The 27,852-nt window shown below is 38.0% G+C and overlaps 3 protein-coding genes across 10 annotated transcripts in view; 1 reads left to right on the top strand and 2 right to left on the bottom strand.

Annotated features, from left to right (window-relative positions):
* Nucleotides 1-3,921: 3,921 nt before the first annotated feature.
* Nucleotides 3,922-27,620, top strand: ppie (peptidylprolyl isomerase E (cyclophilin E)). 2 transcript variants are annotated; one of them, XM_059518935.1, is made up of 11 exons: nucleotides 3,922-4,064; nucleotides 4,279-4,377; nucleotides 4,510-4,553; nucleotides 4,649-4,675; nucleotides 4,772-4,853; nucleotides 4,977-5,080; nucleotides 5,240-5,363; nucleotides 5,532-5,717; nucleotides 5,866-6,008; nucleotides 6,338-6,423; nucleotides 27,609-27,620. In XM_059518935.1, exons 1-10 carry the CDS (start codon nucleotides 4,034-4,036, stop codon nucleotides 6,404-6,406), a joined length of 909 nt encoding a protein of 302 aa, XP_059374918.1. In that variant the 5' UTR covers nucleotides 3,922-4,033; the 3' UTR covers nucleotides 6,407-6,423; nucleotides 27,609-27,620. The 2 variants fall into 2 exon arrangements, with proteins under 2 accessions (XP_059374918.1, XP_059374917.1); XM_059518934.1 differs by lacking the exon at nucleotides 27,609-27,620 and having other exon boundaries at nucleotides 6,338-7,232.
* LOC132111538 (kelch repeat and BTB domain-containing protein 11-like) lies at nucleotides 8,671-12,261 on the bottom strand. Of its 2 annotated transcripts, none has more exons than XM_059518923.1 (2): nucleotides 11,660-12,261; nucleotides 8,671-11,257 (listed from the first exon to the last, which is right to left on the bottom strand). In XM_059518923.1, exon 2 carries the CDS (start codon nucleotides 10,934-10,936, stop codon nucleotides 8,822-8,824), a length of 2,115 nt encoding a protein of 704 aa, XP_059374906.1. In that variant the 5' UTR covers nucleotides 10,937-11,257; nucleotides 11,660-12,261; the 3' UTR covers nucleotides 8,671-8,821. The 2 variants fall into 2 exon arrangements, with proteins under 2 accessions (XP_059374906.1, XP_059374904.1); XM_059518921.1 differs by having other exon boundaries at nucleotides 8,671-11,254.
* LOC132111541 (rho guanine nucleotide exchange factor 10-like) overlaps nucleotides 13,749-27,852 on the bottom strand; it is a 36,910-nt gene continuing 22,806 nt past the window's right edge. For all 6 annotated transcript variants that reach the window (XM_059518926.1, XM_059518929.1, XM_059518927.1 and 3 more), the window contains 9 exons: nucleotides 27,065-27,165; nucleotides 26,734-26,852; nucleotides 26,558-26,644; nucleotides 25,924-26,135; nucleotides 25,630-25,787; nucleotides 23,367-23,509; nucleotides 21,328-21,502; nucleotides 15,700-15,822; nucleotides 13,749-15,030 (listed from right to left, as the gene is read on the bottom strand). In XM_059518926.1, coding sequence (XP_059374909.1) covers nucleotides 14,537-15,030; nucleotides 15,700-15,822; nucleotides 21,328-21,502; nucleotides 23,367-23,509; nucleotides 25,630-25,787; nucleotides 25,924-26,135; nucleotides 26,558-26,644; nucleotides 26,734-26,852; nucleotides 27,065-27,165 — 1,612 coding nt within the window. In that variant the 3' untranslated portion in view covers nucleotides 13,749-14,536. The remainder of the gene's footprint in view (nucleotides 15,031-15,699; nucleotides 15,823-21,327; nucleotides 21,503-23,366; nucleotides 23,510-25,629; nucleotides 25,788-25,923; nucleotides 26,136-26,557; nucleotides 26,645-26,733; nucleotides 26,853-27,064; nucleotides 27,166-27,852) is intronic.

Below are 27,852 nucleotides of genomic sequence, written 5' to 3'. Positions count from 1 at the left end.
CAGACCGGACGGGGATTTATCATGTCTTGTCATGCAGCATCCAGTGTAGCATCACTGATTATAATGAGTATTTTGTCGCGCTGCGTCGCTCGCGTCCGTTAAGGTGCTTATTTAGGCTACTTTCTTGTTTAACTGTATTATTTCTTTGATATTTATTTTAGTGTTTTGCAGGCGGCGTTCACTGACATCAGTGCTCAAATAAACACGAACTGACGTGTTAAATAGGATGTGTTAGACAGTGTTCGAATTGAGTCAAAGCTCTTGGGGGGTCCCCCAACCCGCCCCCCCCCCCCCCCCCCAAAAAAAAACAACTAATAATATACATATTTGTATTTATTTATTTCATATAATAATATAATTTACTTTACTTTACTTGTGAATTTAATTTACTTTGTGTGTTTCATAACATGGTTTTGCAGCTGAGCATTTACTATGTAAAATTAAATAAAAATCTATGAAATAACAAGATGGCTCTTCTCTTCTTTCCCTTGTCCATATCTGAGAAAATAATGTAAGATGTAAGTTGTAATATTATATTTGTTGTCGTTACTGTGAATATATTTAAGAAAGAACTCCATGTTATTCATGCTACTTATTAAGGTTATTAATGGTGATATACTATGAACAGTGCACATGTAGGCATTTTATTTCATTAAAAAAACTAATTTATCTTGAATGTAGTTACATAACCCTTTCATATTTTCAAGCAGAAGTTGTCATAGTTGGGTAAACTTCTATAGTGGTGAATGAGAGTATATGTTTAAATATATGTTTTGTCACAATAGTGTTTCTACAAGAGGGAAAAAATAGAAATAATTTGATACGATTACGATGCTGATGACCATTAATCAATTTTGATCTCTTGATTCACTATCAATTCACATGAATAGGCCTACTGTACTTACTTTTCTTGGGTTAAACTCAGTATTTTCTTGCATTAATTAATATTCACTTGTGTGTGCTTATACGAGTATCTTTTTCAAATGTATAATCTAGTGTTTGATCATGTCTAAATATTTATTTAAATGCAAAACCTAAAAATAAGTAAGCAGTTATGACCTGCAATACTCTTTTGAGCAACTAGAGTATGTATATTTATTAGAGTGGGTAAACAATGGCATTGCAAATGGAAATTATTATTTTTCTGGCCACAAAATGACTTTAATTTGCCTCTTTGCATTGAATTTAAAATCCTTTTCTCCACTTAACCTTAAATACTACACTAATTGTATTAGGCTATACATAATGGAAAATAGGATACAATTCATAACAAAAACGGTTGATCTGCATGTTTGTCTTCGGCGTAATAATCAATGCATGTGTGTCTCACGCACAATTCGTGAGAGTTAGCAACCCTGCTTTATCATCGTTGACACAAAAAAAGCCTTCACCTGATGAACATTTTCATCAGTAATAATGTCCTTAATTAAATTAACACTGTTTTTGAGCAGTTAAGGTTACTAGATTTAAAATGATTTGTTTAATTCAGAATGGGTGCAATGCTAGCTCCAAACAAGATTCTATTTTTCTCAGAATTACGTTAGATGGCTAATTACAACTAACAAGCCGATAGTGAGCTAGCATCATAAGATAAAAAAAACACCTATTGACAGACCAAGATTATAAGTGACTCTCTGATTCTAAGATAACACTTATTCAGTAGCAATAAATTAGGTGTACCAAACAATCATAAAACAAAGAAATATTATCTTACCGTTATCGTGAGGTAAAATAATGACGAAGGATCACTCTGTCAGCCAATCACACAGCGACATCGCGCCCGCAGTCTGTAAATTCCTTCAGAAAACAGCGTGTGGCGCACTTGAGCGTATTTTCAGATGCACATCTAATTTGAAGTAGCTTTTTATGGGAGCGGCACTTTTTACAGTCTATGGAGCGGCAGCGCAATACTTTGGTAAAAAATAGATAGATAGGGCTATGTCAAATATTGTTTCTATTTTAGTTTTAATGAAAAACCAGGGGACCCCCCCAAGGTCATTTTTTTGGGCCTTATGGGGGGTCCCTTGATGCTTATGGGGGGTCCCGGACCCCCCCAGCCCCCCCTCAATTCGAACACTGGTGTTAGATGAGTGAGACAGTGCTGGTCTGACTTCATAGACGTGCATATATATAAATATATCCTGTATATAATATATATAAAATGTATTACATGCATGCACAGTTTAAGTCAGCTTTAATCACCCTTTTTGGTAATTCCATGAATTAACTGACCACAACACTGCTTGCACATAGTTTATTTCGCAGTTTGATACGAAAGGATACGCACAAAGGAATACATTCACTTCTTGTCATGAGAAAAAGTGACAGAAGCAGCAGTTGTGACTGGGTGGCCATCCCCGCCCCTACGTTAAATATTTAGAATACATTAAACTGAAAAAAAAAACGATCGCCTTCGTTTACGAGCAAATTTTGACACTTATATATTTATACATTAAAAAAATAATGTAAATATATATATATATATATATATATATATATATATATATATATATATATATATATATATATATATATATATATATATATATATATATATATATATATATTTTTTTTTTTTTTTTTTTTATCAACACCGCGCCACCGGCGGTTGTTAGTCCATGACTACCGCGGGGGTAAAAATCAGCCACCGTCACAGCCCTACACTCAATACTTGGTTGGGGCTTCAGTGTGGCGTGGCATGGAGGTGATCAGCCTGTGGCTCTGCTGAGGTTTTATTGAAGCCCAGGTTGCTTTAATAGCGCCCTTCAGCTCCTCTGTATTGTTTGTCAGATGTTACTTGTGTTACTTATCTGGGAAGTCGTGGCCTTGAGAGTCGGACTCCCAATCGAAAGGTTGTGAGTTCGAGTCCCGGGCTGGCAGGAATTGTGGGTGGGGGGAGTGCATGTACAGTTCTCTCTCCACCTTCAATACCACGACTTAGGTGCCCTTGATTTCCAAATGAAATGCTGAATTTACTTTCATCTGAAAAGAGGACTGTGGACCACTGAGCAACAGTCCAGTTGATTTTCTCCTTACCCCAGGTGAAATGCTTCTGATGTTTTTTCTGGTTCAAGAGTTGCATGGTTCTAGGAATGTGACAGCTGTAGCTCTTTTCCTGAAGACGTCTGAGTCTGACTCTTGATGCACTGACCCTAGCTTCAGTCCACTCCTTGTGACACTTGTTTCCTGTTAATCTTCTCAAGGCTGTGGTCATCCCTGTTGCTTGTGCACTTTTCCTACCACACCTTTTCCTTTTAATCAACTGTCTATGAATATATTTTGATACAGCACTCTGTGAACAGCCAGTCATTTCAGCAATTATCTTCTGTGGCTTAACCTCCTTGTGGAGGGTGTTGATGATTGTCTTCTGGACAACTGTCAAGTCAATAGTCTTTCCCATAAGTGTGGTTGCATGTTCTGAACTAGCCCAGGAGGTACCCTGTATTTATACTCAAAAAAAAAAAAAAAAAAAAAAATTTAATTTTTGAGATACAGAATTTTTTTATTTTCTTAAGCTGTAAGTCGTAACCATCAGAATTTAAACAAAAAAAATATTGAAATATTTCAGTTTGTGTGCAATGAATCTAGAATATAAAAAAGTTTGCTTTTTTAATTAAGTTACAAGACCTTTTCTATGATACTCAATTTTTTTGAGATGCAATTGTACTGTTGTCTATGACTGAGCTGGTGATTTTTCTGGATTGAATTTTTTTTACTGCTGAGCAGCTTGGTCCCCCCCAGTTAAAAAATCCCATCTGCGCCCCTGAACCCTTTAAGTCATAATAGGCTATACATACATATGGTTTTCCCACCGTTTACAGCAGTGACTGTTAATTAAACACAATTGGAAATGTTTTACACAGTTATCCAAGGAGTAAAATACATCTGTTCACTTAGCAGGGAAAATACACCTGAAATCCTCCGCTGAGCAAAGGATTTGTGTTTTTTTTTTCCTGTGATGTTATTTGTCCTCCGCAACACTAGAGGTTGACATGCCGTCTCGAGGTGGCGAAGAAGATAGTCAAAAGTCAAGATGGCGGCGACTAAACGTGTTCTTTATGTCGGTAAGAAAAACATCAAAATAATAGTTTAAAATAACAACCGTTTCGTTCTCAAAGTCGACTAATTTAATCGCATATGCATGGCAGTGATGCGGTTCCAGTTACCAGCTGTAGTCGGGAAAACGCCAGAAGATGAAATATGAGCTTACATTGAACGTTCCGTGCTTTGAAAATGAAATATTATAAAAAGACAAATCTACGGTCCTGTTTTTCTCAGGTGGTCTCGCGGAGGAGGTGGACGAGAAAGTGTTGCACGCTGCGTTCATTCCCTTTGGTGACATCACAGATATTCAGATCCCGCTGGATTATGAGACAGGTGACAAACGCACATAAATATACACCAAATACATTCTCTCATCATCATAACTCAAAAGCACACTTTAACACAGAAACAGTTTTAAGGCTTTAACAAAATAACGTTATTGTGTCTGACTCTTTCTGTCCACAGAGAAGCACAGGGGCTTTGCATTCATCGAGTTTGAACTGGCAGAGGTGAATTTCTGCTAAAACCCTCTTTAAAAATGCTCCTCATTAGCTCCCTATACTCACTAGCTCCCAATGTAAACTACTTTCTGCTTTTTCTCTAGGATGCAGCTGCTGCCATCGATAACATGGTAGGTGACTGAACCACTGACTTCTGTCGTCTCATAAAATCCAAAACACAGCTAAATTAGTGCTGGGTCATGTCTGTTTGGTTTTGTGTTGTGCAGAATGAGTCGGAGCTGTTCGGAAGAACCATCCGGGTGAACATTGCCAAACCCATGAGAATTAAAGAGGGTTCCTCTCGACCAGGTGAAGGATTTTTTTGGTTTCAATAAATCTGCCGCTTGTCTTTCGTTACTATTTGTGATTTTAACTCAATACTTGCATGCCCATGAAAAGTGAATGTATGTTTCGTTGCTGTTCTGCTTATAGTGTGGTCTGAAGATGACTGGCTGAAGAAGTTCTCAGGGAAGACTGTTGAGGAGAGCGAGGAGGCGGAGTCAGCCGCAGAATCAGCCAGTACAAATACACAGGAGGTGGGAATGTTGAAATATAATTGGTTGGTTTTAGTATAAAATAATAGTGTGTGATAAATTGTCATTTTGTATAGCTGTTTATAAATATTTCTGCTCCCTGTCTGATGTTCTGTTTTAGATTTTAATTTCTTAGATTAAGCATTTTGTGTTTCCGAGCAGGGAGAACCTCCGGCGAAAAAAGGCAGAAATAACCCACAGGTCTACATGGACATCAAGATCGGCAACAAACCTGCAGGCCGGCTGCGCTTCCTCCTGCGAGCGGACGTCGTGCCCATGACTGCAGGTCAGAATCAGTAAACCAGCTTTAGAGGCTCTTTCTTTTTCCTTTTTCGAGAATCTGTTTTGCCCGGGTGTACTTCACAATCTGGAAGAAAATATTTGTCGCTACTTTTGTTTCATTGCGACATGTCTCAGGGCATCACAGCTGTTTTGTTCGTTTGTTCTTCTGTAGAAAACTTCCGTTGTTTATGCACACACGAGAAAGGCTTTGGATTCAAGGGCAGCAGCTTCCACCGAATCATTCCTCAGTTTATGTGCCAAGGTGGAGATTTTACCAACCACAACGGCACCGGGGGGAAGTCCATATATGGACACAAGTTTGACGATGAGAACTTTGTCCTCAAGCACACTGAACCAGGTGAGACCAGTCTTCATTTTGGGAACTTGTGTGTGTGTTTTGTGTGAGATTGTTTCAACTGAATATTCAGTAAGGATCAGTAAGTGTATCTGTTGAGGTTGATCTGAAATGAAGACTGGTCTCGTGTTGTTTTGCTGTGTGCTCATAGGTCAGCTGTCAATGGCAAACTCTGGTCCCAATTCTAACGGCTCGCAGTTCTTCATCACTGTTGATAAAACAGACTGGCTGGATGGCAAACATGTGGTGTTCGGAGAGCTCATAGAGGGCATGGATGTACTCCGGGCCATGGAGGTGAGTTACTGATTGAGGGAGATTAGATTTGCAATCACATGACTATAAGTCTCTTCTGCTCACCAAGGCTGTATTTATTTGATATTGGGAAATATCCTTTAAAATTTGAAATAACTGTTTTCTATTTAATATATTTAAAATGGTATTAGTCCTGATTGCAAAGCTGAAATTTCACAAGTCATTACTGTGGTCTTCAGTGTCTCATGATCCTACAGAAATCTTTGCAATATGCTTATTTGCTGTTCAAGAAACATTTATTCTTATTTATTTAGTGATTCTTTTAAGGAGTCCTGTTTTCTAATGGCTTTGTATCTGTACCGTTTCCTCAGGCTCAGGGATCAAAAGATGGCAAAACCAAACAGAAAGTCATCATTTCCAACTGTGGAGAGTATGTGTGAATTCAACATATTGTGTGTGTGTGTGTGTGAGAGAGAGAGTGTTTCTGTTTTATAATAAAACATTATTCTATTTCCAAAGAAAACGTTTATACATATTTTCTTACATTTTTTTTTCCGTTAAATGGTGGTTTGTATACAAGTTGTCATTTTAGGTCAGTAATTCAATAACAATTATTTTATTCATTTTCAAGTCATATGTGATGACATACATATATTTGTTGGATTTAAACTGGGCATCTGCTTCTCATGTTTGAATCTCTGCAATTTGTCCTCGAGTGTAAAATGTGTTACTGACTCCATCCTCTAGATGGCATTAGTGCTCCAGGAAATCTTTGCAGCCATGTCACACTCTAAAGAACAGAGACATGTTCTGTTTCCTCAGATCATAGAGCCGCATTTACATACAAATCAGTAAAACAAACTGTAAAACAGCTACAATAATGAACCAGGAAACAAAAGATCCTTTATTGTAAACACAGAAACATTAGTTTGTGAGATGTTAAACTGACATAAAGCCACTGAAAATGTGAAGCCATCAAGTCATTTGTTTTAAAAGCATATTAGCTTTATACACATAAGCAAGCAATACCACCCATATGACCAGTATTATATACACTTTCATTTAAATGTTTGAAGAGTTTTCCAATTACCAGATTATTTAAAAACATCTTTAAAAAACCCTAGAAATAAGTTGTTATGGTTTAAATGTGTAGGGAACCATTGCAAAGTTGGAGGGATTGATGATTAATTTATCAGTGAATACATTTTTAAATGTTTACTGGAATTGTGTTGTTTGTCCAGGTTCATTAAACATGATTAAAGCACATGGGGTTGATTTAAAAAAAAAAAAACTAATAAAACATTCACATTCAAGTTCATTATCATACCAACAATCATATTCAAATTCCCATAAGTTTATTTCAAAAGAATAACACTAAAGAAACATTTATAAAATCCATATCCTCGAACTATTACTCATCTCACATTCTCCATCAGCTCGTAAATGTCTAGGGGAATACTGAAGCGTGGACAATTATATCTCAGTAAAATACTGCTGGATAATAAATATCACAGGGTGTCTACTCAGATTGCAACATCCAAGTTATAAATGACATTACAATACCTCATTACATGCTATGGATACCATATGAATGTTTTGAGTTTTGTGACAGTGTCTGTTTCTCTTTGATAGGTTCATCCTAAATTCATGTAAGACAACACCATAAAGACAATATTTTCTCCCTAGCTGTTGAAGATCTCAGGTGTCTGAGAATCTGGAGTGTTTATTATGGATAAATGTTATTCTGCTAAACTGTAATTGTAGTCTCCATTAACAACAGTTTGATCTTAAATCCTAAAACACTGATGAATGATATTTCAAACAAAAAATGTACCGGTATTGCTCATAAAAAGTAATTTAAATGATTGTTTGTCTGCCTGCAAAATATCAACTTTTTTCTTTTGCAATGATTCAGAAATAAGGAACACACACCTTTTCTTTAGCCTTCTGGACTTTCCCCAAAGAAAGTGCTTAAAATCTCTCCTAGAAGAGTCTCAGAGACAATGAGCTGCTGAGTGTGCTGTCATAAGAATGCACTGGTTTGAACATCTGCGATCCAGTAATATTAGAGGAGCAGCAATTACAGAAGTCAAGTGCTTTGTGCTCTTTAAGTTTCCTTTGTTACTCCAATGTCATCCAAAGTTATGGCTTCTCCTTCAGCTGCCTCAGGACATTTGTTAGCTGACCCCTGCTGTATCAAAGTTCTAGAATTAAGAGCTATTTTTTGCTATGTAGTTCAAAAAGTGTATAATTTTTACTTCAAAATCTATTTGCATAGAATCTGTTGCTAGGAAACAGGGTCACATTATTACATCATGTGCTTCAATTGTTCTTTTGTGCTCTTCATTGCCATTTTAAGGTTAATTCGCACTGCACTGACAGAAGCCGAACAACAGCAACAGAAGTTTGTTGGGTTCAGTCGGATCAGTGTGTTAACCCTGAGTTGGTCAAAAGTTTGTATTGAGATACTGAATGTTTAATTGTATTAATCGAGGTCGTGGAATTTCTGGTGATATTTGCTGTTGGTCAGGGCTGTTGGTGCAATAAACTAGCCTTTACAAATGAATGGATTTTTAGATTCAGCCTAAATTAATATCCTATACAAAGTGCACAAAAAAAAGAAGAAAAAAAAAGAGACTGCACAAATGAGCTATTGAATAGTGGAGCTGTGATTTTACATTTGTTTGACATGTTTTTCTTACCATGCAAGAAACACATTCCAGTTTCAAGCACTACGTGCTGGCTCTTTGAACTTCTCTGGAGATAATGTTTAATCTATAAATATTGACCAGGCATTCTCTTTCTCCATGTTTGGAGTGACTCCGAAGTGTCATCTGAGGGATGAAATATCCTACTCATGCAATTCTTCCACCTCTCTCAGGCAAGCTGAGAACAAAGGGAAATAAGATGCCTTTGGCATCCACAGGTGCTTTCAGAGACTCGTCTTTGAATCGACCTCCATCCTCTTCTACAATGAATTGAAGAGTCTGAGATTTATTCACACAGTAGATGCAGTTATCAATGACAGCGCATCGAAACGGCAGTGTGCAGCCCTGCTGCTGGGAGGCACAATCATGCCACATCTTCACGATGGTGTTGTATTTAAAGACACTGATGCCCTGTTCACGGTTTACATCAAATCGGTAGATGAAGCTCTTGAGAGCCACCATGTCTGTGGATTTTTTCCTGCTGTTGTTGTATGGGCACTCCTGCCATTCGTCTCTCTTGGGGTCATATTTCAGCAACCGATAGAACAGAGATCCTCCTGAGACATACAGCTCACCGTTACAAGTAGTGGCTTCGTGAGCCACAGCAAATGCTCCTTTAGGTAGAGGAGCCACTGCCATCCAGCGGTCCATTCGAGGATCGTACTTCTCCACGGTGAAAAGACATTCACCGCCAATGGCATACAGGTTCCCATCCATGGATACGAGTTTGAGTTGCGATCGTGCTTGGTTCATGGGTCGGACTTCGCTCCAGCGGTCTGTGATGGGATTGTAGCAGAATACTTTGTCAGAGACTTTGCTTTTCTCCCTAGTTCCCCTGATCCCGCCGGCCACAAACAAGTAGTTGTACATAGTACAGATACCGCAGCCCCTGGTGTTGATGTCTTCTGGCATGACGGTCAGGGTGTGCCAGTCCTTACTGCTTTTATTGTAGTAGTAGATCATGTGATTGTCCTCAAAAGAGGTGATGGAGAGAGGACTCTGGGGACGGCTGCTGTTTCTGCTGGGCGGTCTACTTCCTACACGCTCAAACACGTCGTTGATTTCAGCTAGCATCAGACACTGGCGGCTCTCCATCCGTTTGCGCAGTATGAGTTCTCTCTCTGAGCCTGTGAGGCGCCCGTAGACAGCGGGATCTCTCAGAACCTGGAGAAAGTTGTCACTCATGAACCGATAGGCTGTTTCTTTCAGTTCATTTAGTCGCTGCTTTTTGGCGATCATCAGGATCTCATAGCAGTTCTCATGAGTGATCTGTGTGGAGATGGTGTCGATAGCAGCTTGTACTGCACAGGGCATCTGCAGGATCTTTGCTCCTGTGATGACATCCACAATATTGTCTTTACTTACGTTCATCTGGGAGGAGTAAACATAATCTACGAGCACTAATAAGGTCTTGTAGCTCATTCCTTTTACCTTCAGGATGTCTCGAGAAAGCCTGGCCTTAAAATAATCACTTTTCTCTGCTAATACTGATTTGTGTGCTTGTATTTTCTGTCCACCCACCTCTATGATTAAATTCGGCTCTTCTTTTGCAGATAGAGCTTCTCTTACTGCAGATCCACTTTGCTTTAGCCCTTGGCTCGATTCCTGCCTAGTCTGTCCAAGCGATGTTCTGTAGTGAGTCTGATCTGCTCCTTCAGAGGAACTTATAAAGCATCCCAGGGTTTTTTCAAGTGACCTCATTTTCTGAGAGGTTGAACAGGAATTATTTTTGGCCTCTGATGTGGAGGAGACATTTTTAATGTCAAACTGACTCCGAGCCACCTCACCGTCTCTTAGGAGATTGGATAATTTGTCAGTTTCCTCCTTGTTCCCTGGTCTGAAGCACAGAGAGGGTGCCAAACTGGAAGCTACCTTTGTTCCATTCGTTTCTTCTCTAACATTTCCTTGACTTGGAGCCTCACACATATTTCTCAAACTAAGGTCCAGATATTGTGCTTTAGATGAGTCCAGAGGCTGTATGTGCTCTTGAAATCCACTGTCACTAGAGACGGCATCTTGTGTGTATTCTGCACCTGTTACAGCGCCATAGTTTCCCAAAATACTATTGTCAGTTGATTCTGATGTATCCCATGTACCCGGGAGACCCTGCAGTATTTCCATGCCTGTTTTCCCTATAGCGGTGACATTGTTGTTGTTCCCTTCAGCTGAGATAGGTGATTCTGGAGAGTCAGGGTTTGCCGCGTGAAATATAACGTCTGCTTGTACTGTAAACATGTTTCTGTCTTGCAGAGTGTTGTTCATCTTTCTGTAGTTGCAGTAAACCTTAGGTCACTCATTTAGTGCTTTCAGAACAATAGGGTTAGAAAAACAACTCAGAAGTTCCTCCTTTCCCAACAGTAGAGTAAAATTAATCCCAGTGAGCCTCAGGAATGACTGGCATATGCAATAAAAAATGATTGGGGTAATGATCTCAGAGTCAACATTGCTGGGATTGTCCAAGCTGGAAAGGTTTGCTGTTTGTTCCATCAATGTATATTTTCATCCAGATAAACATTAAAAAATTAACACACTTTAACGCCAGCTCCGTTTGTCTCTGTGTTCTCAGCTCTGGGTCCAAACCTTCTGAGAAAAGAATATGTTATTCATTCATATAATTACAATTGTATTACCCAAATTCATATCACTTAAATAATTCATGCAATCCAAATGAATAAATCACTAATGCGCATGCGCACTACTCACAAACCTACTGACTGCTTTATGGATTGAATCTTAAACAGATCGTGAAACATTGAATCTTAAACAGATCGTGAAACAGTAAGATTAATTTACACCTTTAGTTAATGTTTTGTCACTATAGTTGTTGAATCACCCATTCTAATAGACCTACAAAAAATGTAGAGCGGACAGAAGCCAAAGATATTAAGGCTGAGGAAAAGATGAGGCATTTTCAGACAGATAAAGCGGTCTTTAAAATAATCACATTGAACAGATTCCAAATGATTCAATAAACCCAGTACTTACGCGTTAAACGGCGGGGTTTCTTTGCGCAATTCCTTTACGCAGAGCAATCTTATGTAAGTCAGTGACTGTAACGTAGATCTAAATACACCGCGCTGCAGTGAATCTACACATTTAGTCTATCGAGCTGAGTTTTTTTGTTTTGGTTTAGTTTTTTTCACAAATTTAGACCACTTAACCATTCACAGAAATGTACCATTTATACCATTATGTAAAAAAAAGAGCAGTTCAATGAGAACTTCTCTTCCTTCTCCTCATCCTCGTCCAACTGTATGCGTCTGAAAGCCTCGACTGGAGAATCGGCGTCCACAACATGTCATTATCTCAAAGAAGCGAATAAAACGAAATATATTCCACAGAAGCGACCCTGTGCTTCGGATCTGATCCACACCGCCTCTCTGCCCTCGGAGTGCTTTGGAGTATTTTATTTATTTCATTGTCTGCTGAGGTAGTTATTGATCTAAACCACACCCCCGTTTTATGTTCACCCTCTACACATCAGAACTGATGATTAAATCCACGGCGAGCGCGACGTTCCCGCACACTCGACGCGCAGCACGCGCCCAGATGAAGGATGTTGCACAACGCTCAAAAGGGAACTCCCAAAGCTCAGCGCATTGCAACGTTTATTGCTTCAAATCCAAAATTATTTTATGTTAAATCATCTTATTATACAGTAACAAAAGGTGTTAGTGATTTTCTAAAGCACAGAAACTAGCGCAATCCGTGAAGAACAGGGATTTGATATTTGATAGTCTTGACAAACTACATTAAATTTTTTTTTTGCATGTCTATATAAATGACTACTATATAAAAAGTTTACAAATGTCAAGTTATAGCCTACTCAGTAAAGCTTGATAAATGGTCAAAAGCAGCACGACTTCATGTGGCTTTCTCAAGTGAGGTGAAGTTTTAGGAGCACATTAAGGAAGACCGTTACTCTCCATGCTAATTTTATGGGCTACACCGCCCTTTAAGAGTGTTACTAGGGTAACCTCTTGATTTCAGAGAGCAACACACCAGAGTTGAGGCTATCTGTCAGCCTGACAGCACATGGTCAGACTGAGATGTTACTATTAGTCCTCTAAATACACACATCAGCTGGTGTGTGTCTGAGGGGACTCACAAAGATCCCTGAGCCCACAAAGTCTGAAAGCATTGCATTTATTAGTGTGGCCTCCTGCAGGATAACTACATCTCACCCATCAGTTTATCTGGAGGAGGCATAATGCTTTTACAGCACTCTTAAGTTTGTATCGCAAACATCAAAAGTTTTCTACACTTTATGACAAACAGATTTCAGAGCAAAACACTGAGATTTTAACAAACACTGAGATATCAGCTATTATCTCAAAAACTCTAAATACAATAATTATAAGAACTGTTTATATAGCATTTTGCAAAATGATTATTTTAAGGGTGTATTCTATTATTGTATTGATATGTAAAAAAAAAATCTGCTCAAATATTATCCGTATTTATACAAATATTAATATTCTCACTCAGTGTGTTGATCCAAGTTAGAATGTCTAAACATCCAATGATTATCAATAGTCACAGTTAAGATATAAATATGACCTTTTTTATTTCCCTTTTAGGCAGTTACCTTGCAAAATCATTTATTTCAAGACCAATTTCTTTTCTGAAATGCATCACACTGAAAACAACGATGACAACAACTTTGCATTTTCATTTTTAAATTACATTTCTTTCCTTCCTTTTATCCATGCCCAGGTACATTTTTTACTCTAAGCTCTAAAATCAGTGTTGCTGTTGGTAAAGTGCATTTCACAGAAATCCGTTCAACCTCTGTTCAGCTTCAAATTCAATGTTCTTCATGGGTCATTCCCTTATATATGAGCTGGCTGTTGTAGTCCATCAAAAGCAAAAGAAACTAAAATGGACAGAAAATAAAAAGATCCAGTTGAAAACAATTCATAGCAAACAAAATCACATGTGGTTATGGTTACACTTGCACAGATATACAAAGAACACTGGTTAAAACGAAGTCAGATATATATATATATATATCACAATATGTCAATATAAAGCTTTTTCCATACCTTTTAATATTGATAAGCATCAACCTTTAAATTAAATTTTTTTGGACATCACTGGACACCAACTTCACTACAGAACCCAAACAGAAACTCTGGCCCGCCAGAGAATCCCATACAAGTCAGTCATAGTATGTAGCCATTCACAGAGGCCAATCTAAAGGCCAGAAACCTCAGATAAAACCAGATTCAACAATTGTTTTAGGACTTCTTTAAAATAACAAACATTCCTGGAAGCAAACATTTTGAGATGTCATGTCCATTCATGAATGTTCTTTAAAGAAAAGCACATGAAATTAAAGAGCTGAAGAGATGCAGGTAAGCATGTTTAAAATGTGACAAATGATAGCATGAGTTCTGCTGTTTGCTATGTTCTGCTTCCTTTTTTGTGAAATGTAATTATATAGTAGTTCAAAATGTTAAATGTATATCACCACAATTAGACCTGAATATTATCACACTGCAGTGGTACTGACATTTTCACAAATGCACTTTTTAATTTAGGCTGAATGTGTCGAGTGGTAAAACACATTTCTCTGATTCATGACCGAGTACTTGGTAGTATAGCTCATTCCTGGAACACATTCTTTTTTTTCCCTTCATTCATTAATCTTTTTTTCCTTGTCCCATGACTGAATGCAGGGACAGTCTAAGCAACTGATCTCTATGACGTGCAATGGCCTATAAAGAAGACATACAGTAAAAAAATCATTAGATGAGTAAAAGAAAAAAAAAGATTGACACATAGACACTGGTGTTTGTGCAGCTGCATCCAGACTAAACCTGATCCTCACTGTTCTATGAAATCCTCAATTATTTGCCCTCACAGGCTGGGCAGTGGTATCTGCCACACCATAATGGTGGACACCATCTCCTCATGCTTAGATGGTTTTGTTTTTCTGTTGATTCTGCGGTGTCCCAGTCCTCCAGACACCACCAACACTGAGCTCACATTCACTCTCTCAGTCTGCTTGGCCTTCTGGAAGTGCGCTGGCTCATTCAGCAGGTCGTATATTGCCCCGTCCTCTGGGCCGTGCTCTAAAGAGCCCTGAGACAGAGCCAGAGAGCCACATGAGGAGGACAGGGAGTCCTGGAGAACTGGAGCATGTGAGGGAGAGCTGGTGCTGCTGCGCCCCAGTCCGGAGCAGTTCTCATCCAGTTGGGTTCCCTCCTCCTCATGGGCCCCAGGCTGGCACTGGCTGGGTGTGCTGGAGGTGAGAGTTGCCATTGTTGCTTGGGAGACATTACACACTGCTGTTGCCATGGTGAGGAACTTGACTGGGCCATGGTGAGCATGAAAAGAGACCATTCCTCGACCTGGAGCGATACAACGAGGAAGAGGAATGACAAAGATTTTAAAAAGTTTGCTCAGGCAGTAGAAAACAAAAAATAGATAAAAGTACACCCACATACACAAAAACAGAACAGAACACAATAACAAGATATATAAGGGAAGTAAAAATATATTTCTCATCAAAACAAAATTTTAGTATGATGATTATTAAAAAACTTTCCCTGAAAACTGATGAATAAAAATTTTTTATTTGAGCATTATTTATATATGTTTATATTTATTATTATTTTTCAATTATTTTCCTTTTAATATTTCTATTTAAATGTATTTTTATTTCATTGTAGTACTTCAACTTTAAAATTACATTTCAAGGTTTTTTATATAGTTAAATTTTGTTAATCTAATATTTATATTTTATTTCATCAACTTTTATTCAGCTTTATTCTTGTAGTTTTAGTTAACAGTGCTCATTAACGGTCTGTAAAAATGAAAGTGGTATCAAAAGTTCAGGCAGGTTTTTTCATTGTTGGGTGTGGTTTGTTCCTAAACTTGTGCTTCAGACTAAAAATTACCCACAGGGCACTGGGCAGCAAACAAACCTCTGCCATTAGCACAATTCCACAGCAATACACATCAAAAACTGTTTTTCTGGATCTCTATGTCCTACACATGACAGAATGGATAACACCCACCTGTGACTTTTGGGATGCCCTGCAGTCTGGGCACGGACAGGGCCACTGTGACCCCGAGATTGGTCCCCACCAACAGCAGTCCATGACACACTAACAGACTGCTCACAGAGACTCTCTGCTGTCCTGAAAGGGACCAATTCATTTGCTTTAATTACTTGTACTGTAAACTAAATCAGAGAAAATCACATACTATAAAACACTTGTGGCAAGCACTCATGACTAGAGGTACTTGGTGAAACGTTCACCCAGTGGAATAATAACATCATCCACACATGCTAGGCTGTGTGGGCAGGAACCCCGACAGCATGTGTGGGTAGGTTACTATGGGGACGAAACTGAACAGCAGTTGGTTTCCAAAGAAACCTGACACGAGGCACACTTAGAAATGGTAAGGAGGTCTCATTAGCAAGAAAAGAATGGCAAATGTTCAGACATTTGGTTAAACAAACAACTCTAAATCTGTACATCATGTACTGTACATTAAATTGAATAATTTAAAATTAAAAAAAATATTATAAATCCACACAGTTCTTTGAATGATATTCAATCTATGGCATCTTGTTGATTAAATAAAATCATAAGCACTTTCATGACACTTTCTGTCATTTTCGACCCATTATTGGTAAAGAATAAGCTATAGATTGACACTGTGAAGAACATCACGAAAACACCATAAAAGCACATTCTTAGATAATATTTAAAGTATGTTACTCCAATTATTAAAAAATATATATGGTATAGATTAGAATATAAACTTTGGGATCTGTTTTAGTAGGATTTTAAAGGATTTTATGCACTACACTTTTCAGAGACTTATCTAAACAATAAAAATGTGCTTGTAATTTTTAATAGTGTGACAGAAGGAAGAATGCCATCGTGCACAGAGCTGTTCTTTTGTCACTTATTACACACGAGCAAGCAGAACAGCAGATAAAAAGGAACAACACTGTCAAAATTTTTTTAAATCTGTACAAGGTGTCTTTAGTGTTTTAAACAAGCTAAGCTGTTGTGGTCAGTTGATATTGTAGCTGATGTCTTTGCACTACCATCAAAAGACTGACACACTTTGTTGTAAATGACGTCACAAACTATCAAGACTGATTTGTCAATGAGACACTCAGAAAATCATGTGCTGATGTGCTGGTGGTGACTGTGTGTGTTTGTGTGTGTGTGTGTGGGGGGGGGGGGGGTTGTTCTTATGAATAGTATGAAAAATTACTCTCTGTAATGCATTTAATTATATTATAACCAACCAAATCATAACCAGTATCAACATGCCAGAATTTAATAAGCTCTAATGCAGATCTAACAGGCTGGAGGAAAATCTGACATTGTGCAATTTTCCAGACATTAAGAGAAAAAAATCTATCCAACCATTAACCACTAATGGGGCTAAAAGAGTTCCTTAAGTAACATCCTTTTAATTTAAAATTAAACATATTGTCCATACATAATTGATGTGATAATGAAGACCTAACTGAACCCCAAGAGTCAGTGCAGCTGTTTTGTGGTGGCGGCTCTGTTTGTGCCATTACTGCACACGTGAGTGAATATTTGGGTCACAGGAGACAAAGCCATCAGAGACAAAGACCTCTATTAACACATACAAACACACACTGATATAGGTCTAATAATAATAATCCATAAAGGCCATAATATGCATTTCAAGACCTTCATTCCATGCTTGATAGAGGATGACTCTTCTGAAACTCATAAAAAAGGAGGTTATACATATTACAATGACAAATGGATTCAAAGAGCTTCTGAACATTTGTAATATAACAGACAAACAACAGCACATATGGAACACAAATAATCTGTTCAGCAAATCTTTTAGCAGCTGTAAAATCCATTACCAAGCAAAGGGATCATGACCATGTCTACCAATCATTTCAGCAAATGTTACAAATAACACTGTTGTACAGACAAAGTGATGTGTGACATTGTGACAAGGTCAGGACACAACACAAAGGAATTACACTACCAATAATTCATCCTAAAATCTGCTCTTGCGTTACTGAACATAAATCAAACTTAAAAGGGTTTCAGGTTCTCTCTGTCTGAAGTTACTGCTAGCCATGCAAAATTATTGTATTCAGCTGTACTGAAGTGAAACTCAACAACTGCAGAAATATGATACAGACGAATTTCCCTCCTTTGATAGTTCACACCAATCTTTATTGTGAGAAAAAAAGTGTTAAGGTAAAAAATGCTTTGTAGAGCCAATACCTTGTAAAATAAAGCTTTATTTTTTTTCAGTTTGAGGGTTGAAACTGAATGGATTTCCATTAAGTGTCAGCAATAAACGTTTCTCGTCCTTCAAGGTTATTCAAGCTTCACATCATTCCCATGATAAGCCACTGATCTGCCAACAGAACGAAAGAAAATACCCTAAAATCCCAAGAAACACCTCAGAGACAAGTAATGACACAACACGGCAAAGGAGGTGACCAGCACTGCCTTTCATGAACGAAATCCTGCCCTGACAAATAAGCCCCAGAGCTTAAGGAATAGCTGGGCATGATCTGACATACTCAGCACAACCAAGCTTGAAGGATTCTGCAGGCCAGCCAGAGGCAAAATGGTGCTGAAATATAAAAAGACAACCTGCATTTGAGTTAAAGTTACTTCTGTTCAAAATCAGTTTGATGCATTCAATAATGCCATATGACATTACAAAGCAATCCTGGTGGTAATCAATGCATTCTTTGGTTTATAACATAAAATGTTGAAAAAAGTAACCTTAACCTTAAACAAGTAAGCTTGATGAAAAGTTTGTAGGCACTTCCAATGCACAGATTTCTGCAGGGAATTGAACAGTAAGCTGGCAGGTCCACACCCTTTTAAAGATGAGTCAAATCCAACTCAGTACCAACAGCCCTTTTTATTGTTAGGCAACAAATCTAGCAAGTTATCCTAACAACAGCAGGTAAAGACATATGCCAAAATATTACTGAGATCTGACCAATCAGATCGAAGGAAACTTTAGCAGGACTCATCTTGACCAAAGTGTTGTGTTATATGTTGAATTAGGAAGTGTGAATTAAATGGATTTATTGAATTATGAAAATGAGTAACCTCTAAAACCAAAATATTAGAGGTCCTAAACTTAGATAAAATGAAAAATCCATGATTTATTCAAGCACTGTTATAAGCAGCAGTGTATCAGCTTGAGGGAACTACAACTGCAGTCAGAGACACACCCTGATACTCTCACACAGGAAGTCCTCTTTGTGGCCAGTGTCTCCATGCAGACAGTTTCCTGTGTGGCAAACTTCTGCACAAGCTCATGGTGAGGGATCGCTGAACTCTACTCAACCTCACCACATTATCCTTCAAACATTTGATCTCAGAAAAAAAAAACCCTCCCCACCCAAACAAAACACTGTGATAGAGCTGACAGAGCAATTTCCTCTTCTAATGAAGGTCATGGGGAATAATACTAGCATGCACTGACTGTTAGAAACAAATCCTTGATGTATCTAATAATAGATTAGAAAAACATTGTTCTGCAGCTGCACAGAAGCACCGCATCTAAATGAGGTCTTTTGCAATGTTTCTAACTTCCTACAGAGCATACAGTGTGTGGTGGGGAATTATACTGCCAGGGTTACACAAGGCCATTTCAGATCAGGGCTGCTTGATTTGGATTCTCTTGGAATTTAAAAATAAATAAAGAATTGCAATTGCAATTTAAAATGCAATTTATAAAAGCCCCAAGTTCGGTGTGCTTGTTTGTAGGGCTTCAAACATTATTTTATTATATATCAATATGAGTGGTATTAAAATAATAAACAAAATGAGAAGTATTACTACTGTGATATTTGCCTGTAAAATGAAAGTATTTTAGAAAACGTTAGGAAAAATTATATAAATGAGCTCAAACTAACAATCCTTCCCATTTCCAGGTCTAGAACAACATGCATAAGGAGAAAAGATATTCAGTGAGGAACCCCCAACACACAGTCAGAGCGTGCCTGGACTCCCCTGTCACTGTTGAGAGTTAAATAAAGCTTCTTTATTCAGCCCTGGAGACACCTCATTAACAGAGCACATGTGCAGGGAGTGACTCAAACCTTATCTACAAATTCAACACTATAAAATCTGATTCATTTATAGACAGGTTTTCATACTAAAACACCTCTATAAGACAGAAGACACTGTTATATGATGTTGCAATGAAAAGTGCCAGAAATACCACACCATTCCAGAGTGCCACAAAACTGGGCTTTTCTACTATTTCTAGTACTATTCTGTTGACTCTTTCAGATGAGCTTGCCCCCAAAATGGCACATAAATATAAAATAAACTGTGATTAGTAGCTTAAAATGTTGGTCAGAGGGTCTCTTCCTGTCTAAGTAGGTGGTTCTTGCCCAGAATAATGTGCAATATGGACCAAATCTCATGTGGTTTTATCTGGCTATGCAAGACTAAATTCCTAAGACTGCATTTTACCAATCACTCAAAAGACATTTTGGCAGAGATTACAGTTCAAGGAGATTACAGCCCCAGTCCTAAACCCAGCTGGTGTTTAAGAGGCCAAAATGCCTGTTGCCCGACTGACACTGTTGGTTATTTTGGGAATATTTGGCGAGGATTATTAAAGCCCAATGTGGACATTTAATTAAGAGATCTGAGCATTCGAACATTTGAACCAATCTCTCTCACACACACACACACACACACACACACACACACGTTTGTTTTTGTGAAAAGTGGGTTCATCCCATAGGCGTAATGGTTTTTATACTGTACAAACTGTATATTCTATGGCCCTACACCAACCCTACACCTAACCCTAACCCTTACAGGAAACTTTGTGCATTTTTACTTTCTCAAAAAAAAAAAATCATTCTGTATGGTTTATAAGCGTTTTGAAAAATGGGGACATGGGTTATGTCCTCACAAGTCACCCTCTCCTTGTAATACCTGTGTCATACCCATGTCATTATACAGAGTTGTGTCCTGATATGTCACAAAAACAAGAGCGCACACACACACACACAAAAACATTAAATCTATTATGTAGCCACCATTAAAAGCAGAAAGACAGAACAAAAATCAATGGTGAGGTCATTTCTAGTATAATCGCTCTCTGAATGGCTTCCGGAACACACTGGTTTGTGTTGAGCTGCACAAATGGCCCATTCAGTACAACAAATGCTGGATGAAATCCAAATAACACAATGAGTAGAAATGTGAAATGCTGCCCCACTAAGGAGACTCCACCCCGGATATCCCCTAAAAAGCTTTTCTATAAATAAGGTTGCTTCAATTCAATAATGCCAAAAACAGAATACTTATTTGTTTTGCTTTAAGGACAAACAAAAGCAGACCAAAAAGACCTCATCCGAGTACAAAAATGAACAAGATCTGTTTAAAAAGTGTTAAATGAGGTATCGGAGTCCAAATGAAAGAAATCACATGACAAAGCAACATGTCCACTCATGATGTCATGTTGTTATATAAACAGAGAGCTGTATTTTGGCAGAGTCACCTGTAATCTTTCACTGTCCGAGGACTACGTACAAATGACAGGGAACACTTCCTGAGGGCTTATCTTTGAGAATCGTAGTGTAGAATATATAGGTGAGTATTTTTGTGTTGACGTATTGTAGTATACTGTACCTGGGAGTATGTTGTTGACAGCTGTGGCGATGTTGATGTCTTGCAGGTGGTCGAGAGTCTCGGTGTGGAAGAGTCGGAGGGTGGAGCCGGTGCTGAAGGATATCCAGATCCCGACCCCGGCCACCACCATGTGGGACACGACCATTCCCTCTTCCTGATGGGCTTCAAAGTGACGCTGTTAACATACACACTTTTCATTAATACACAAGCATCCAAATTCAAATATACTTCTATGCACCAGATACTAGGCTTGGCTGGACTGGAAAACACTGGTCTGACTTTGCTTGGCTTAATTTCTGGAAAATTCGGCCTGCGTAACCTGCTGAACTGAGGAATGAGGTAACTCAAAAGAAGCTCCAGAGTAGGAAAAAGAGATCCCCCACTTCACTCAGAGAGGGGGAGAATGACATTTAGATTCTGATATACGACAGCTTGATGTCCTTGTTTGAACAAACAAAATAATAAGGAACTGCAATGGGAAATTTAACAGGGTTTGACAAATATATGTCCCATAAGCACATCAGAATCTGTTATATTCATCTCATTCAAGATGATCTCAAATACCACTTTTTATTTGCATCACTGATATTTCTTTCTTTCTACCACACCTCTCACATATTCATCCTTCACTCGCTCTTCCATTCCAGCCAATTGTTTAACAGTAAGCAGAGCTGTTGAAGGGTAATGAGCTTAGAGAAGCTGGCTGGATAACAGGTCAGTGTGTCATTGTCTGCATGTTAGAGTTAATATGCTGAGATCTCATGTGCTGTGAGAATAAATTAAATTAGGGCTGTCAGTCGATTAAAACGTTTAATCTAATTCATTACATGATGTGCTGATTAATTAATCTAATTAATAGCAAATACAATTTTAAAAATAATTTAAAGTCATTATTGTGTTAAATGAGAAAAATATCAAGTAGATATTACAAAAAATAGCTTTAGAAAGAAATATTTTATTTGATTCAACATATATTAAACATAAACGTTTAGGCTACAATGGCCTAACAAACTACAGTATAAAAGAAGATAATGTGAGAACACATAGATTCTTTTTTTTTGTTTTATTTTTTTTACTGAAATTATACTCTAAATAAGAAACTAAAACTGCCAGTAGGTTATGGTTAATGTCTTTATGATTAAGTAATTGAGTCATTCATTCATTCGACTCGTACAAACTGCTGATTCATTCAGGAAAAAAGTAAATGACTCTCTTTATGAATGGGCCATTGAATCATTGGTTCACCTGATTCATTAAAATGTGGATTCATTCAGAAATGAATCACTGCTCTATGTTGCTAAGAGACACAACAGTTCTGCTGTGGCTTTATAGGTAATATTTTCTTAGGCAAAATGGAGCAAAACAGACAATATTGTGACCTATATAAAATATAGCACAATACATAGCCGAACTGTTAAAATCACATCAGCACTCGTGCTATTCGGGACAAAAACAGCACTCATGTGATATTACTTTTGCCGCTCATGTGATATGGCATTATATAAATACATATTATCACACAGGGAAATTTTTTGCCCCAATATCTTACATTTTAAGGACATCTAACTGCATTTATGGACTACATTACGCAGTTGTTGCCCTGCATTATGTTTGTCAACAGTCAACTGTATGAAATGTAAGATTACGTACTGGTCTGGGGCTGAGCATTAAAATTGCATAAAAATATTTTAATCACATTATTTTCTGTAACTAATTAATTAACACGCTAAAACAACAACCCTAATTTCCATACGCAAGATTCTCTTGCCATGCAGAACCCTTGCAATATTCTGTTAGCTGGGTTTATTGCAACAAACTTTGTATAAGACATAATGAATTGAGAGTGTGGGGAAAATCTTATTTTATTCTGAAGTCATAACATACATATATACATGTTTTATAATGTTAATATTATTGAGATTTTATAGTAATAAATAGATTTTTGAAAATTGTAACACTATTTGCTAAACTAAAACCTGGTTATTTCAGTAGTAAAACAGGTGTCAGTGCAGAAATGTGTGAGAAAAGTGCTGTACTACCTCCACAGTGTGTGTATGTGTGCTGATGATGAAGATCTGCCCTCCTGATGAGGCCCAGACGTGTTCACCCACCACCATCAGGGCTTTAACCGGCAACACCCCCAGCTTCAGCACACGGGCCCCTGACTCGACCCAGGAACCGTCTGTGAGGGAGAGAAAGACATGGAGACTATCTGAATCTCAGAGAGGATAAGGGTTTGTCAGCACTGAGTGTGACAGATTTCTTTTGAGAGAAATTAGGTTAAAGGTTACATATGATGTTGTCCCACAGAGGGTAGGGCTGATACTACATCCTGTGCTTCTCACCCACACTGCGTGTGTGGGTTTCCTGCAAAAATATAGTGACCTCACAGGATCCAGAGAGCAGAATGGAGGCGTGTTGAGTGTTTAAGTCACAAAAGCATTATTGAAGAGAGACCTGAAAATCGAGGTTAAAGAACACTTCTCATGGTGGAAATACTAGAAAACCAGAAAAATGTTGGATCTCATCCTGGAGCTGGTGTTCTGACTGGGTATCAGCAAACCTCTTTCAGCATCAGCTGAATGTTGAACTGAACGATTCTGTTGAGGTCTAATTTTTTGAGAACACAGTCTGACATTTAAGTAATTTGATTCAGGAGCAAGTGATTATTTTAATGCAATGGACTTAAATATACAATGAATAAAATAATGGCAAATCAATTAACACAGATATTTGTACGTTTAATCATTTTATAAAAGACAGATTAGGAAAAATGTGGCTGGTTCCACTGTGGAACGTGACACACTGTTGTTCAAAAATTATATATATTTTTTTCCACCAAGGCTGGATTTATTTGATCAAAAACTAAATTATTACAATTTAAAATAACTGTTTTTCATTTGAATATATTTTAAAATGTAATTTATACCTGTGATGGCGAAGCTGAACAAAAGATTTAATGAAATGATTTACAACAGGTTTAATAAGATTTAAAGTGACCCATAATAATCTTCACAAATCACTGATAGCCTGCATCTGTTTCTTCCTGCACCTTCCCACCCTCCAGCGTATTTGAGCGGATCTTTATTCAGCCTGTTTGCCTCAAGAGGCTCTGATTACATAACAGCAGCGCCTACACAGCATTCCCAAACCCTCTCTCTTCGTCTCTTGCTCTGATTCAAACAGACTTGTGATGAGCACAGTTTTAATGAAGACCCACATTTTACTGATTAAATGTCAATCTTTAGATTAGCACTAAAGATGTTCTGTATTTAACCGAATGAGTAAAATGTAAATGAAGACCGGTTTAGATTCAGAACACAAGGCTCATGATCTGATAATGCTACCACATGATGAAAATCTCACTGTGTTGTTGCATTCATCTGGAACTGTGCAGCATTTCTGAAATGGCTCATTCTATAAGTATCACTAAAAGTTACATATTACATTACATTACATGAATACTAAGAGGAGAACACTGGAAAAAGTATTAGAAAATAGTTATACAAACTACCAGCTAAAGTCTGGGGTCATTTTTTATTTTGGTTAAAAAAATGGTTATTTGATCACAAAATACAGTAAAACTATAACTATAAAAAAAAGTAAAACACCTAAAACACTTAATTTTATTCAGATGCCCAATTACAGATATTTACTTACAGTCCTTAACAGAAAAATAAGTTTTAATGGTTCGATGTTATACTTGATTAAATCTCGAATTTTGAGAGATGCTGAATGTGCCAGCTCAAATTTGGGTATAAAAATGCAAATTTATAAAGACTATTTAGTTGTGTCAGTTGTGTTAGTTGTGTGTGTTTTTTTTTAATTGCACTAATAATTCTGAGTAATCAATTAAGCTCATTCAGCATATTAAATAATATCTCAAAATTATTTACTAAATATCTGTGGCAGCAGAAAACTGGAGCGAGAGTGAAATGGGATATGAGCGTCCCATAGAGAAAAGCAGATGTGGAAAGAATTAATGAGAGACAGGGAAAAATATTTTTAAACGTCTCACTTTCCAGAGCACTCCCTGCTGAAACCTGCTTAGACCAGTGTGAATTCTGAAGGCTAGTCTATGCTGGTTACTTAATATCATAGTCATATGCAAAACTTCGCTTTGACTGGTTGACCAAGGAAATCTTGCTGGTTAAGCTAGTCAAGAAGCACACCAGCATCCCATACTGTTTTTTGTCAGCAGGGATGGGTGGATTACTTTTCCGAGTACCAAAATAAAAATCAAAAGCATTCAACCAAATCAAACCCTTATCAAGATTCATACAGCAGAAAAAAACTCCTTACCATCAGCCCTGGAATAGACAACCAGAGAACCACTGACCAGGCCTGCGTACAGACAGCCACTCTTGTACACCAGACATGTGACGCTAGACTTATCAGGGGAGAAGAAGTGCTGCAGACGAACCTTCTTAGACCGTTGGCTGCTTTTATACACAGATATACTGAAAAATAAAACATCAATTCATCTGATTAGACTTAGGTTAATAGACCAAGAATCACAAGACAAACAAATGGAAGACATCGCACTCTCCTCTTCATCTATAAGGTGTCTGTGGATGTACTGGTGGATGTACACACCTGCCTTCCTCCATTCCCAGACACACAGTCGGTGTCTCACCGGCTTTCTGGTATTCAGGTTTTATCTCGCCATTTTCCAATGGTTCACCCATGGGCACGTACGTCATGCAAAGAATACGAGACTCCACATTGAAACACTCAGTCACTTTGGGATTTGAGTTCTGCAGTGCCACAATGGAGATCTGACCCATGTGATTGGTGCAGCTGGCCACCTGAAAAGAAAGAGAGGATTTCAGAATCTACACACCAATAAAAACATCTCAACAGAACTGATTTGAGTGATAAAGTCTGAGGCTTTTTCCAAAGGTGATGTCTCAGATCGATGGTACACATGCTGAGTGCTCTCAACGGAATGTAGCCCATCAATGCAGGCTCTCAGATGTTTCAGAGAGGAGAGTTATTTTATGACCTTCTACACCGTAAATACAGCATAAAAGCCTTTAATGCAACCTTATACTCACACTGTCCACACAGAACAGTGTTTAGTGATGCTTTTAGAGCTCAAAAGAGCAATTTGGCAACAAAGATTCACACACCAGACAGATTCGTCCCATGTTGGACTCTAATAAGGAAGCTGAACTAATGTAATAGAAAAGCATTTGAAGTTTTGACCGTAAATTGTCTCTAGACTCACCCACACACATCCGTGACCCACAACAGGCAGATCTGCAGTGCTGTCAGTGTTCACATGAGGCTCAGGGTTGTGAACTGCACACTCCACCTAACACAAATACACATTGGTTTGTTAGACCATTTTTGCTATTATAAACAAATAACGATAATGAGGACGCAAGACGTTCGCTTTGTCACCTTGAACTCCTGTAGTTTGGACATGACCACAGCCATCTGCTTGAGTAAGAGAGGATGGTTCTGCTTCCTCATCTGATTATCATCTTCAGCACAAAACCAACCTTGGATGTTGTCTTCAACTGTAAAAACACATCACATTAGTGAAGCTTTCCTCAGATTCTACAAAAAATGGTATTTCCAAATGTGTCCTCCTGCTGCCAGTATTATAATCCATTTGTTTGCACCAAACTTTTAGTTGTGGCTAAACTGAGCGATGATTCACACACTAAACAATATTAATCCAGAAGGGACCATTTTTTTTCTATGTATTACAACATTACATGACACATACGTAGAGCCAATTTAGCCATCTGCAGATTACTGATCCAAGCTTGCTTGATAGATGGACTGAAAGCGTTGAAGACTGCAGTGAAGAACGTGGGTCTACCGTACCTTAAAAAGTCAGAATAACAAAAACAGTTCAGATTCTTCTCTGCAAATGCGTAAACAATAGAAACAAACATTGTCTGAATTTAGTTAAGTGCATCAGGCGGTATACAAATCTCTTGGGTAGTCTAAATATCTCAGCACAGGTTCAGATGGTCTGGCAAAAGGTCTGACACCTGGAGAAACAGACAAGGTCCCATCCTGTTTATCAGTGACTCTGCAGGATATGATTTCATAATTGGCCAGTTTCAATACTAATGACCACAGACATAATAACTTTTCTACACTGTTTAATTTGGTAATGCTTAGTATTTTTAGGACTTGAAGGGGCTCTTCAACTTTCATTGTGCAGAATTATAATGACCAGAACCAAAATAGTGAGGCATGTAATCCAGAATACACCCACCATTAACAAAACAAATCAACATCATACGTTTTTCAAAAGTCACAGTGTGTGAGAGATATTTATGTTATCAGAGGAATTAGTTTGACAGCTGACAGGCTAAAGATACTCCTATAATCCAGACACGAAAATCCAAGCATACAGTCGCAAATAATCGGTGTGTGCGTATGTTTTTGACGACTGCACACTCCAAAGCCCCTGATCCACAAGAGGAGGATAAAAACAGCACAAGACAGTCTTGGGTCATTCTTTAAGCACTGAGTCACATAAACACAGACATGGAAGTTTTA

Source organism: Carassius carassius, chromosome 31 (genome assembly GCF_963082965.1).
Source record: "Carassius carassius chromosome 31, fCarCar2.1, whole genome shotgun sequence".
Lineage (NCBI taxonomy): Eukaryota > Metazoa > Chordata > Actinopteri > Cypriniformes > Cyprinidae > Carassius > Carassius carassius.
Note: the sequence above shows the minus strand (reverse complement) of the source record. Positions and strands in the feature narration are given on the sequence as shown.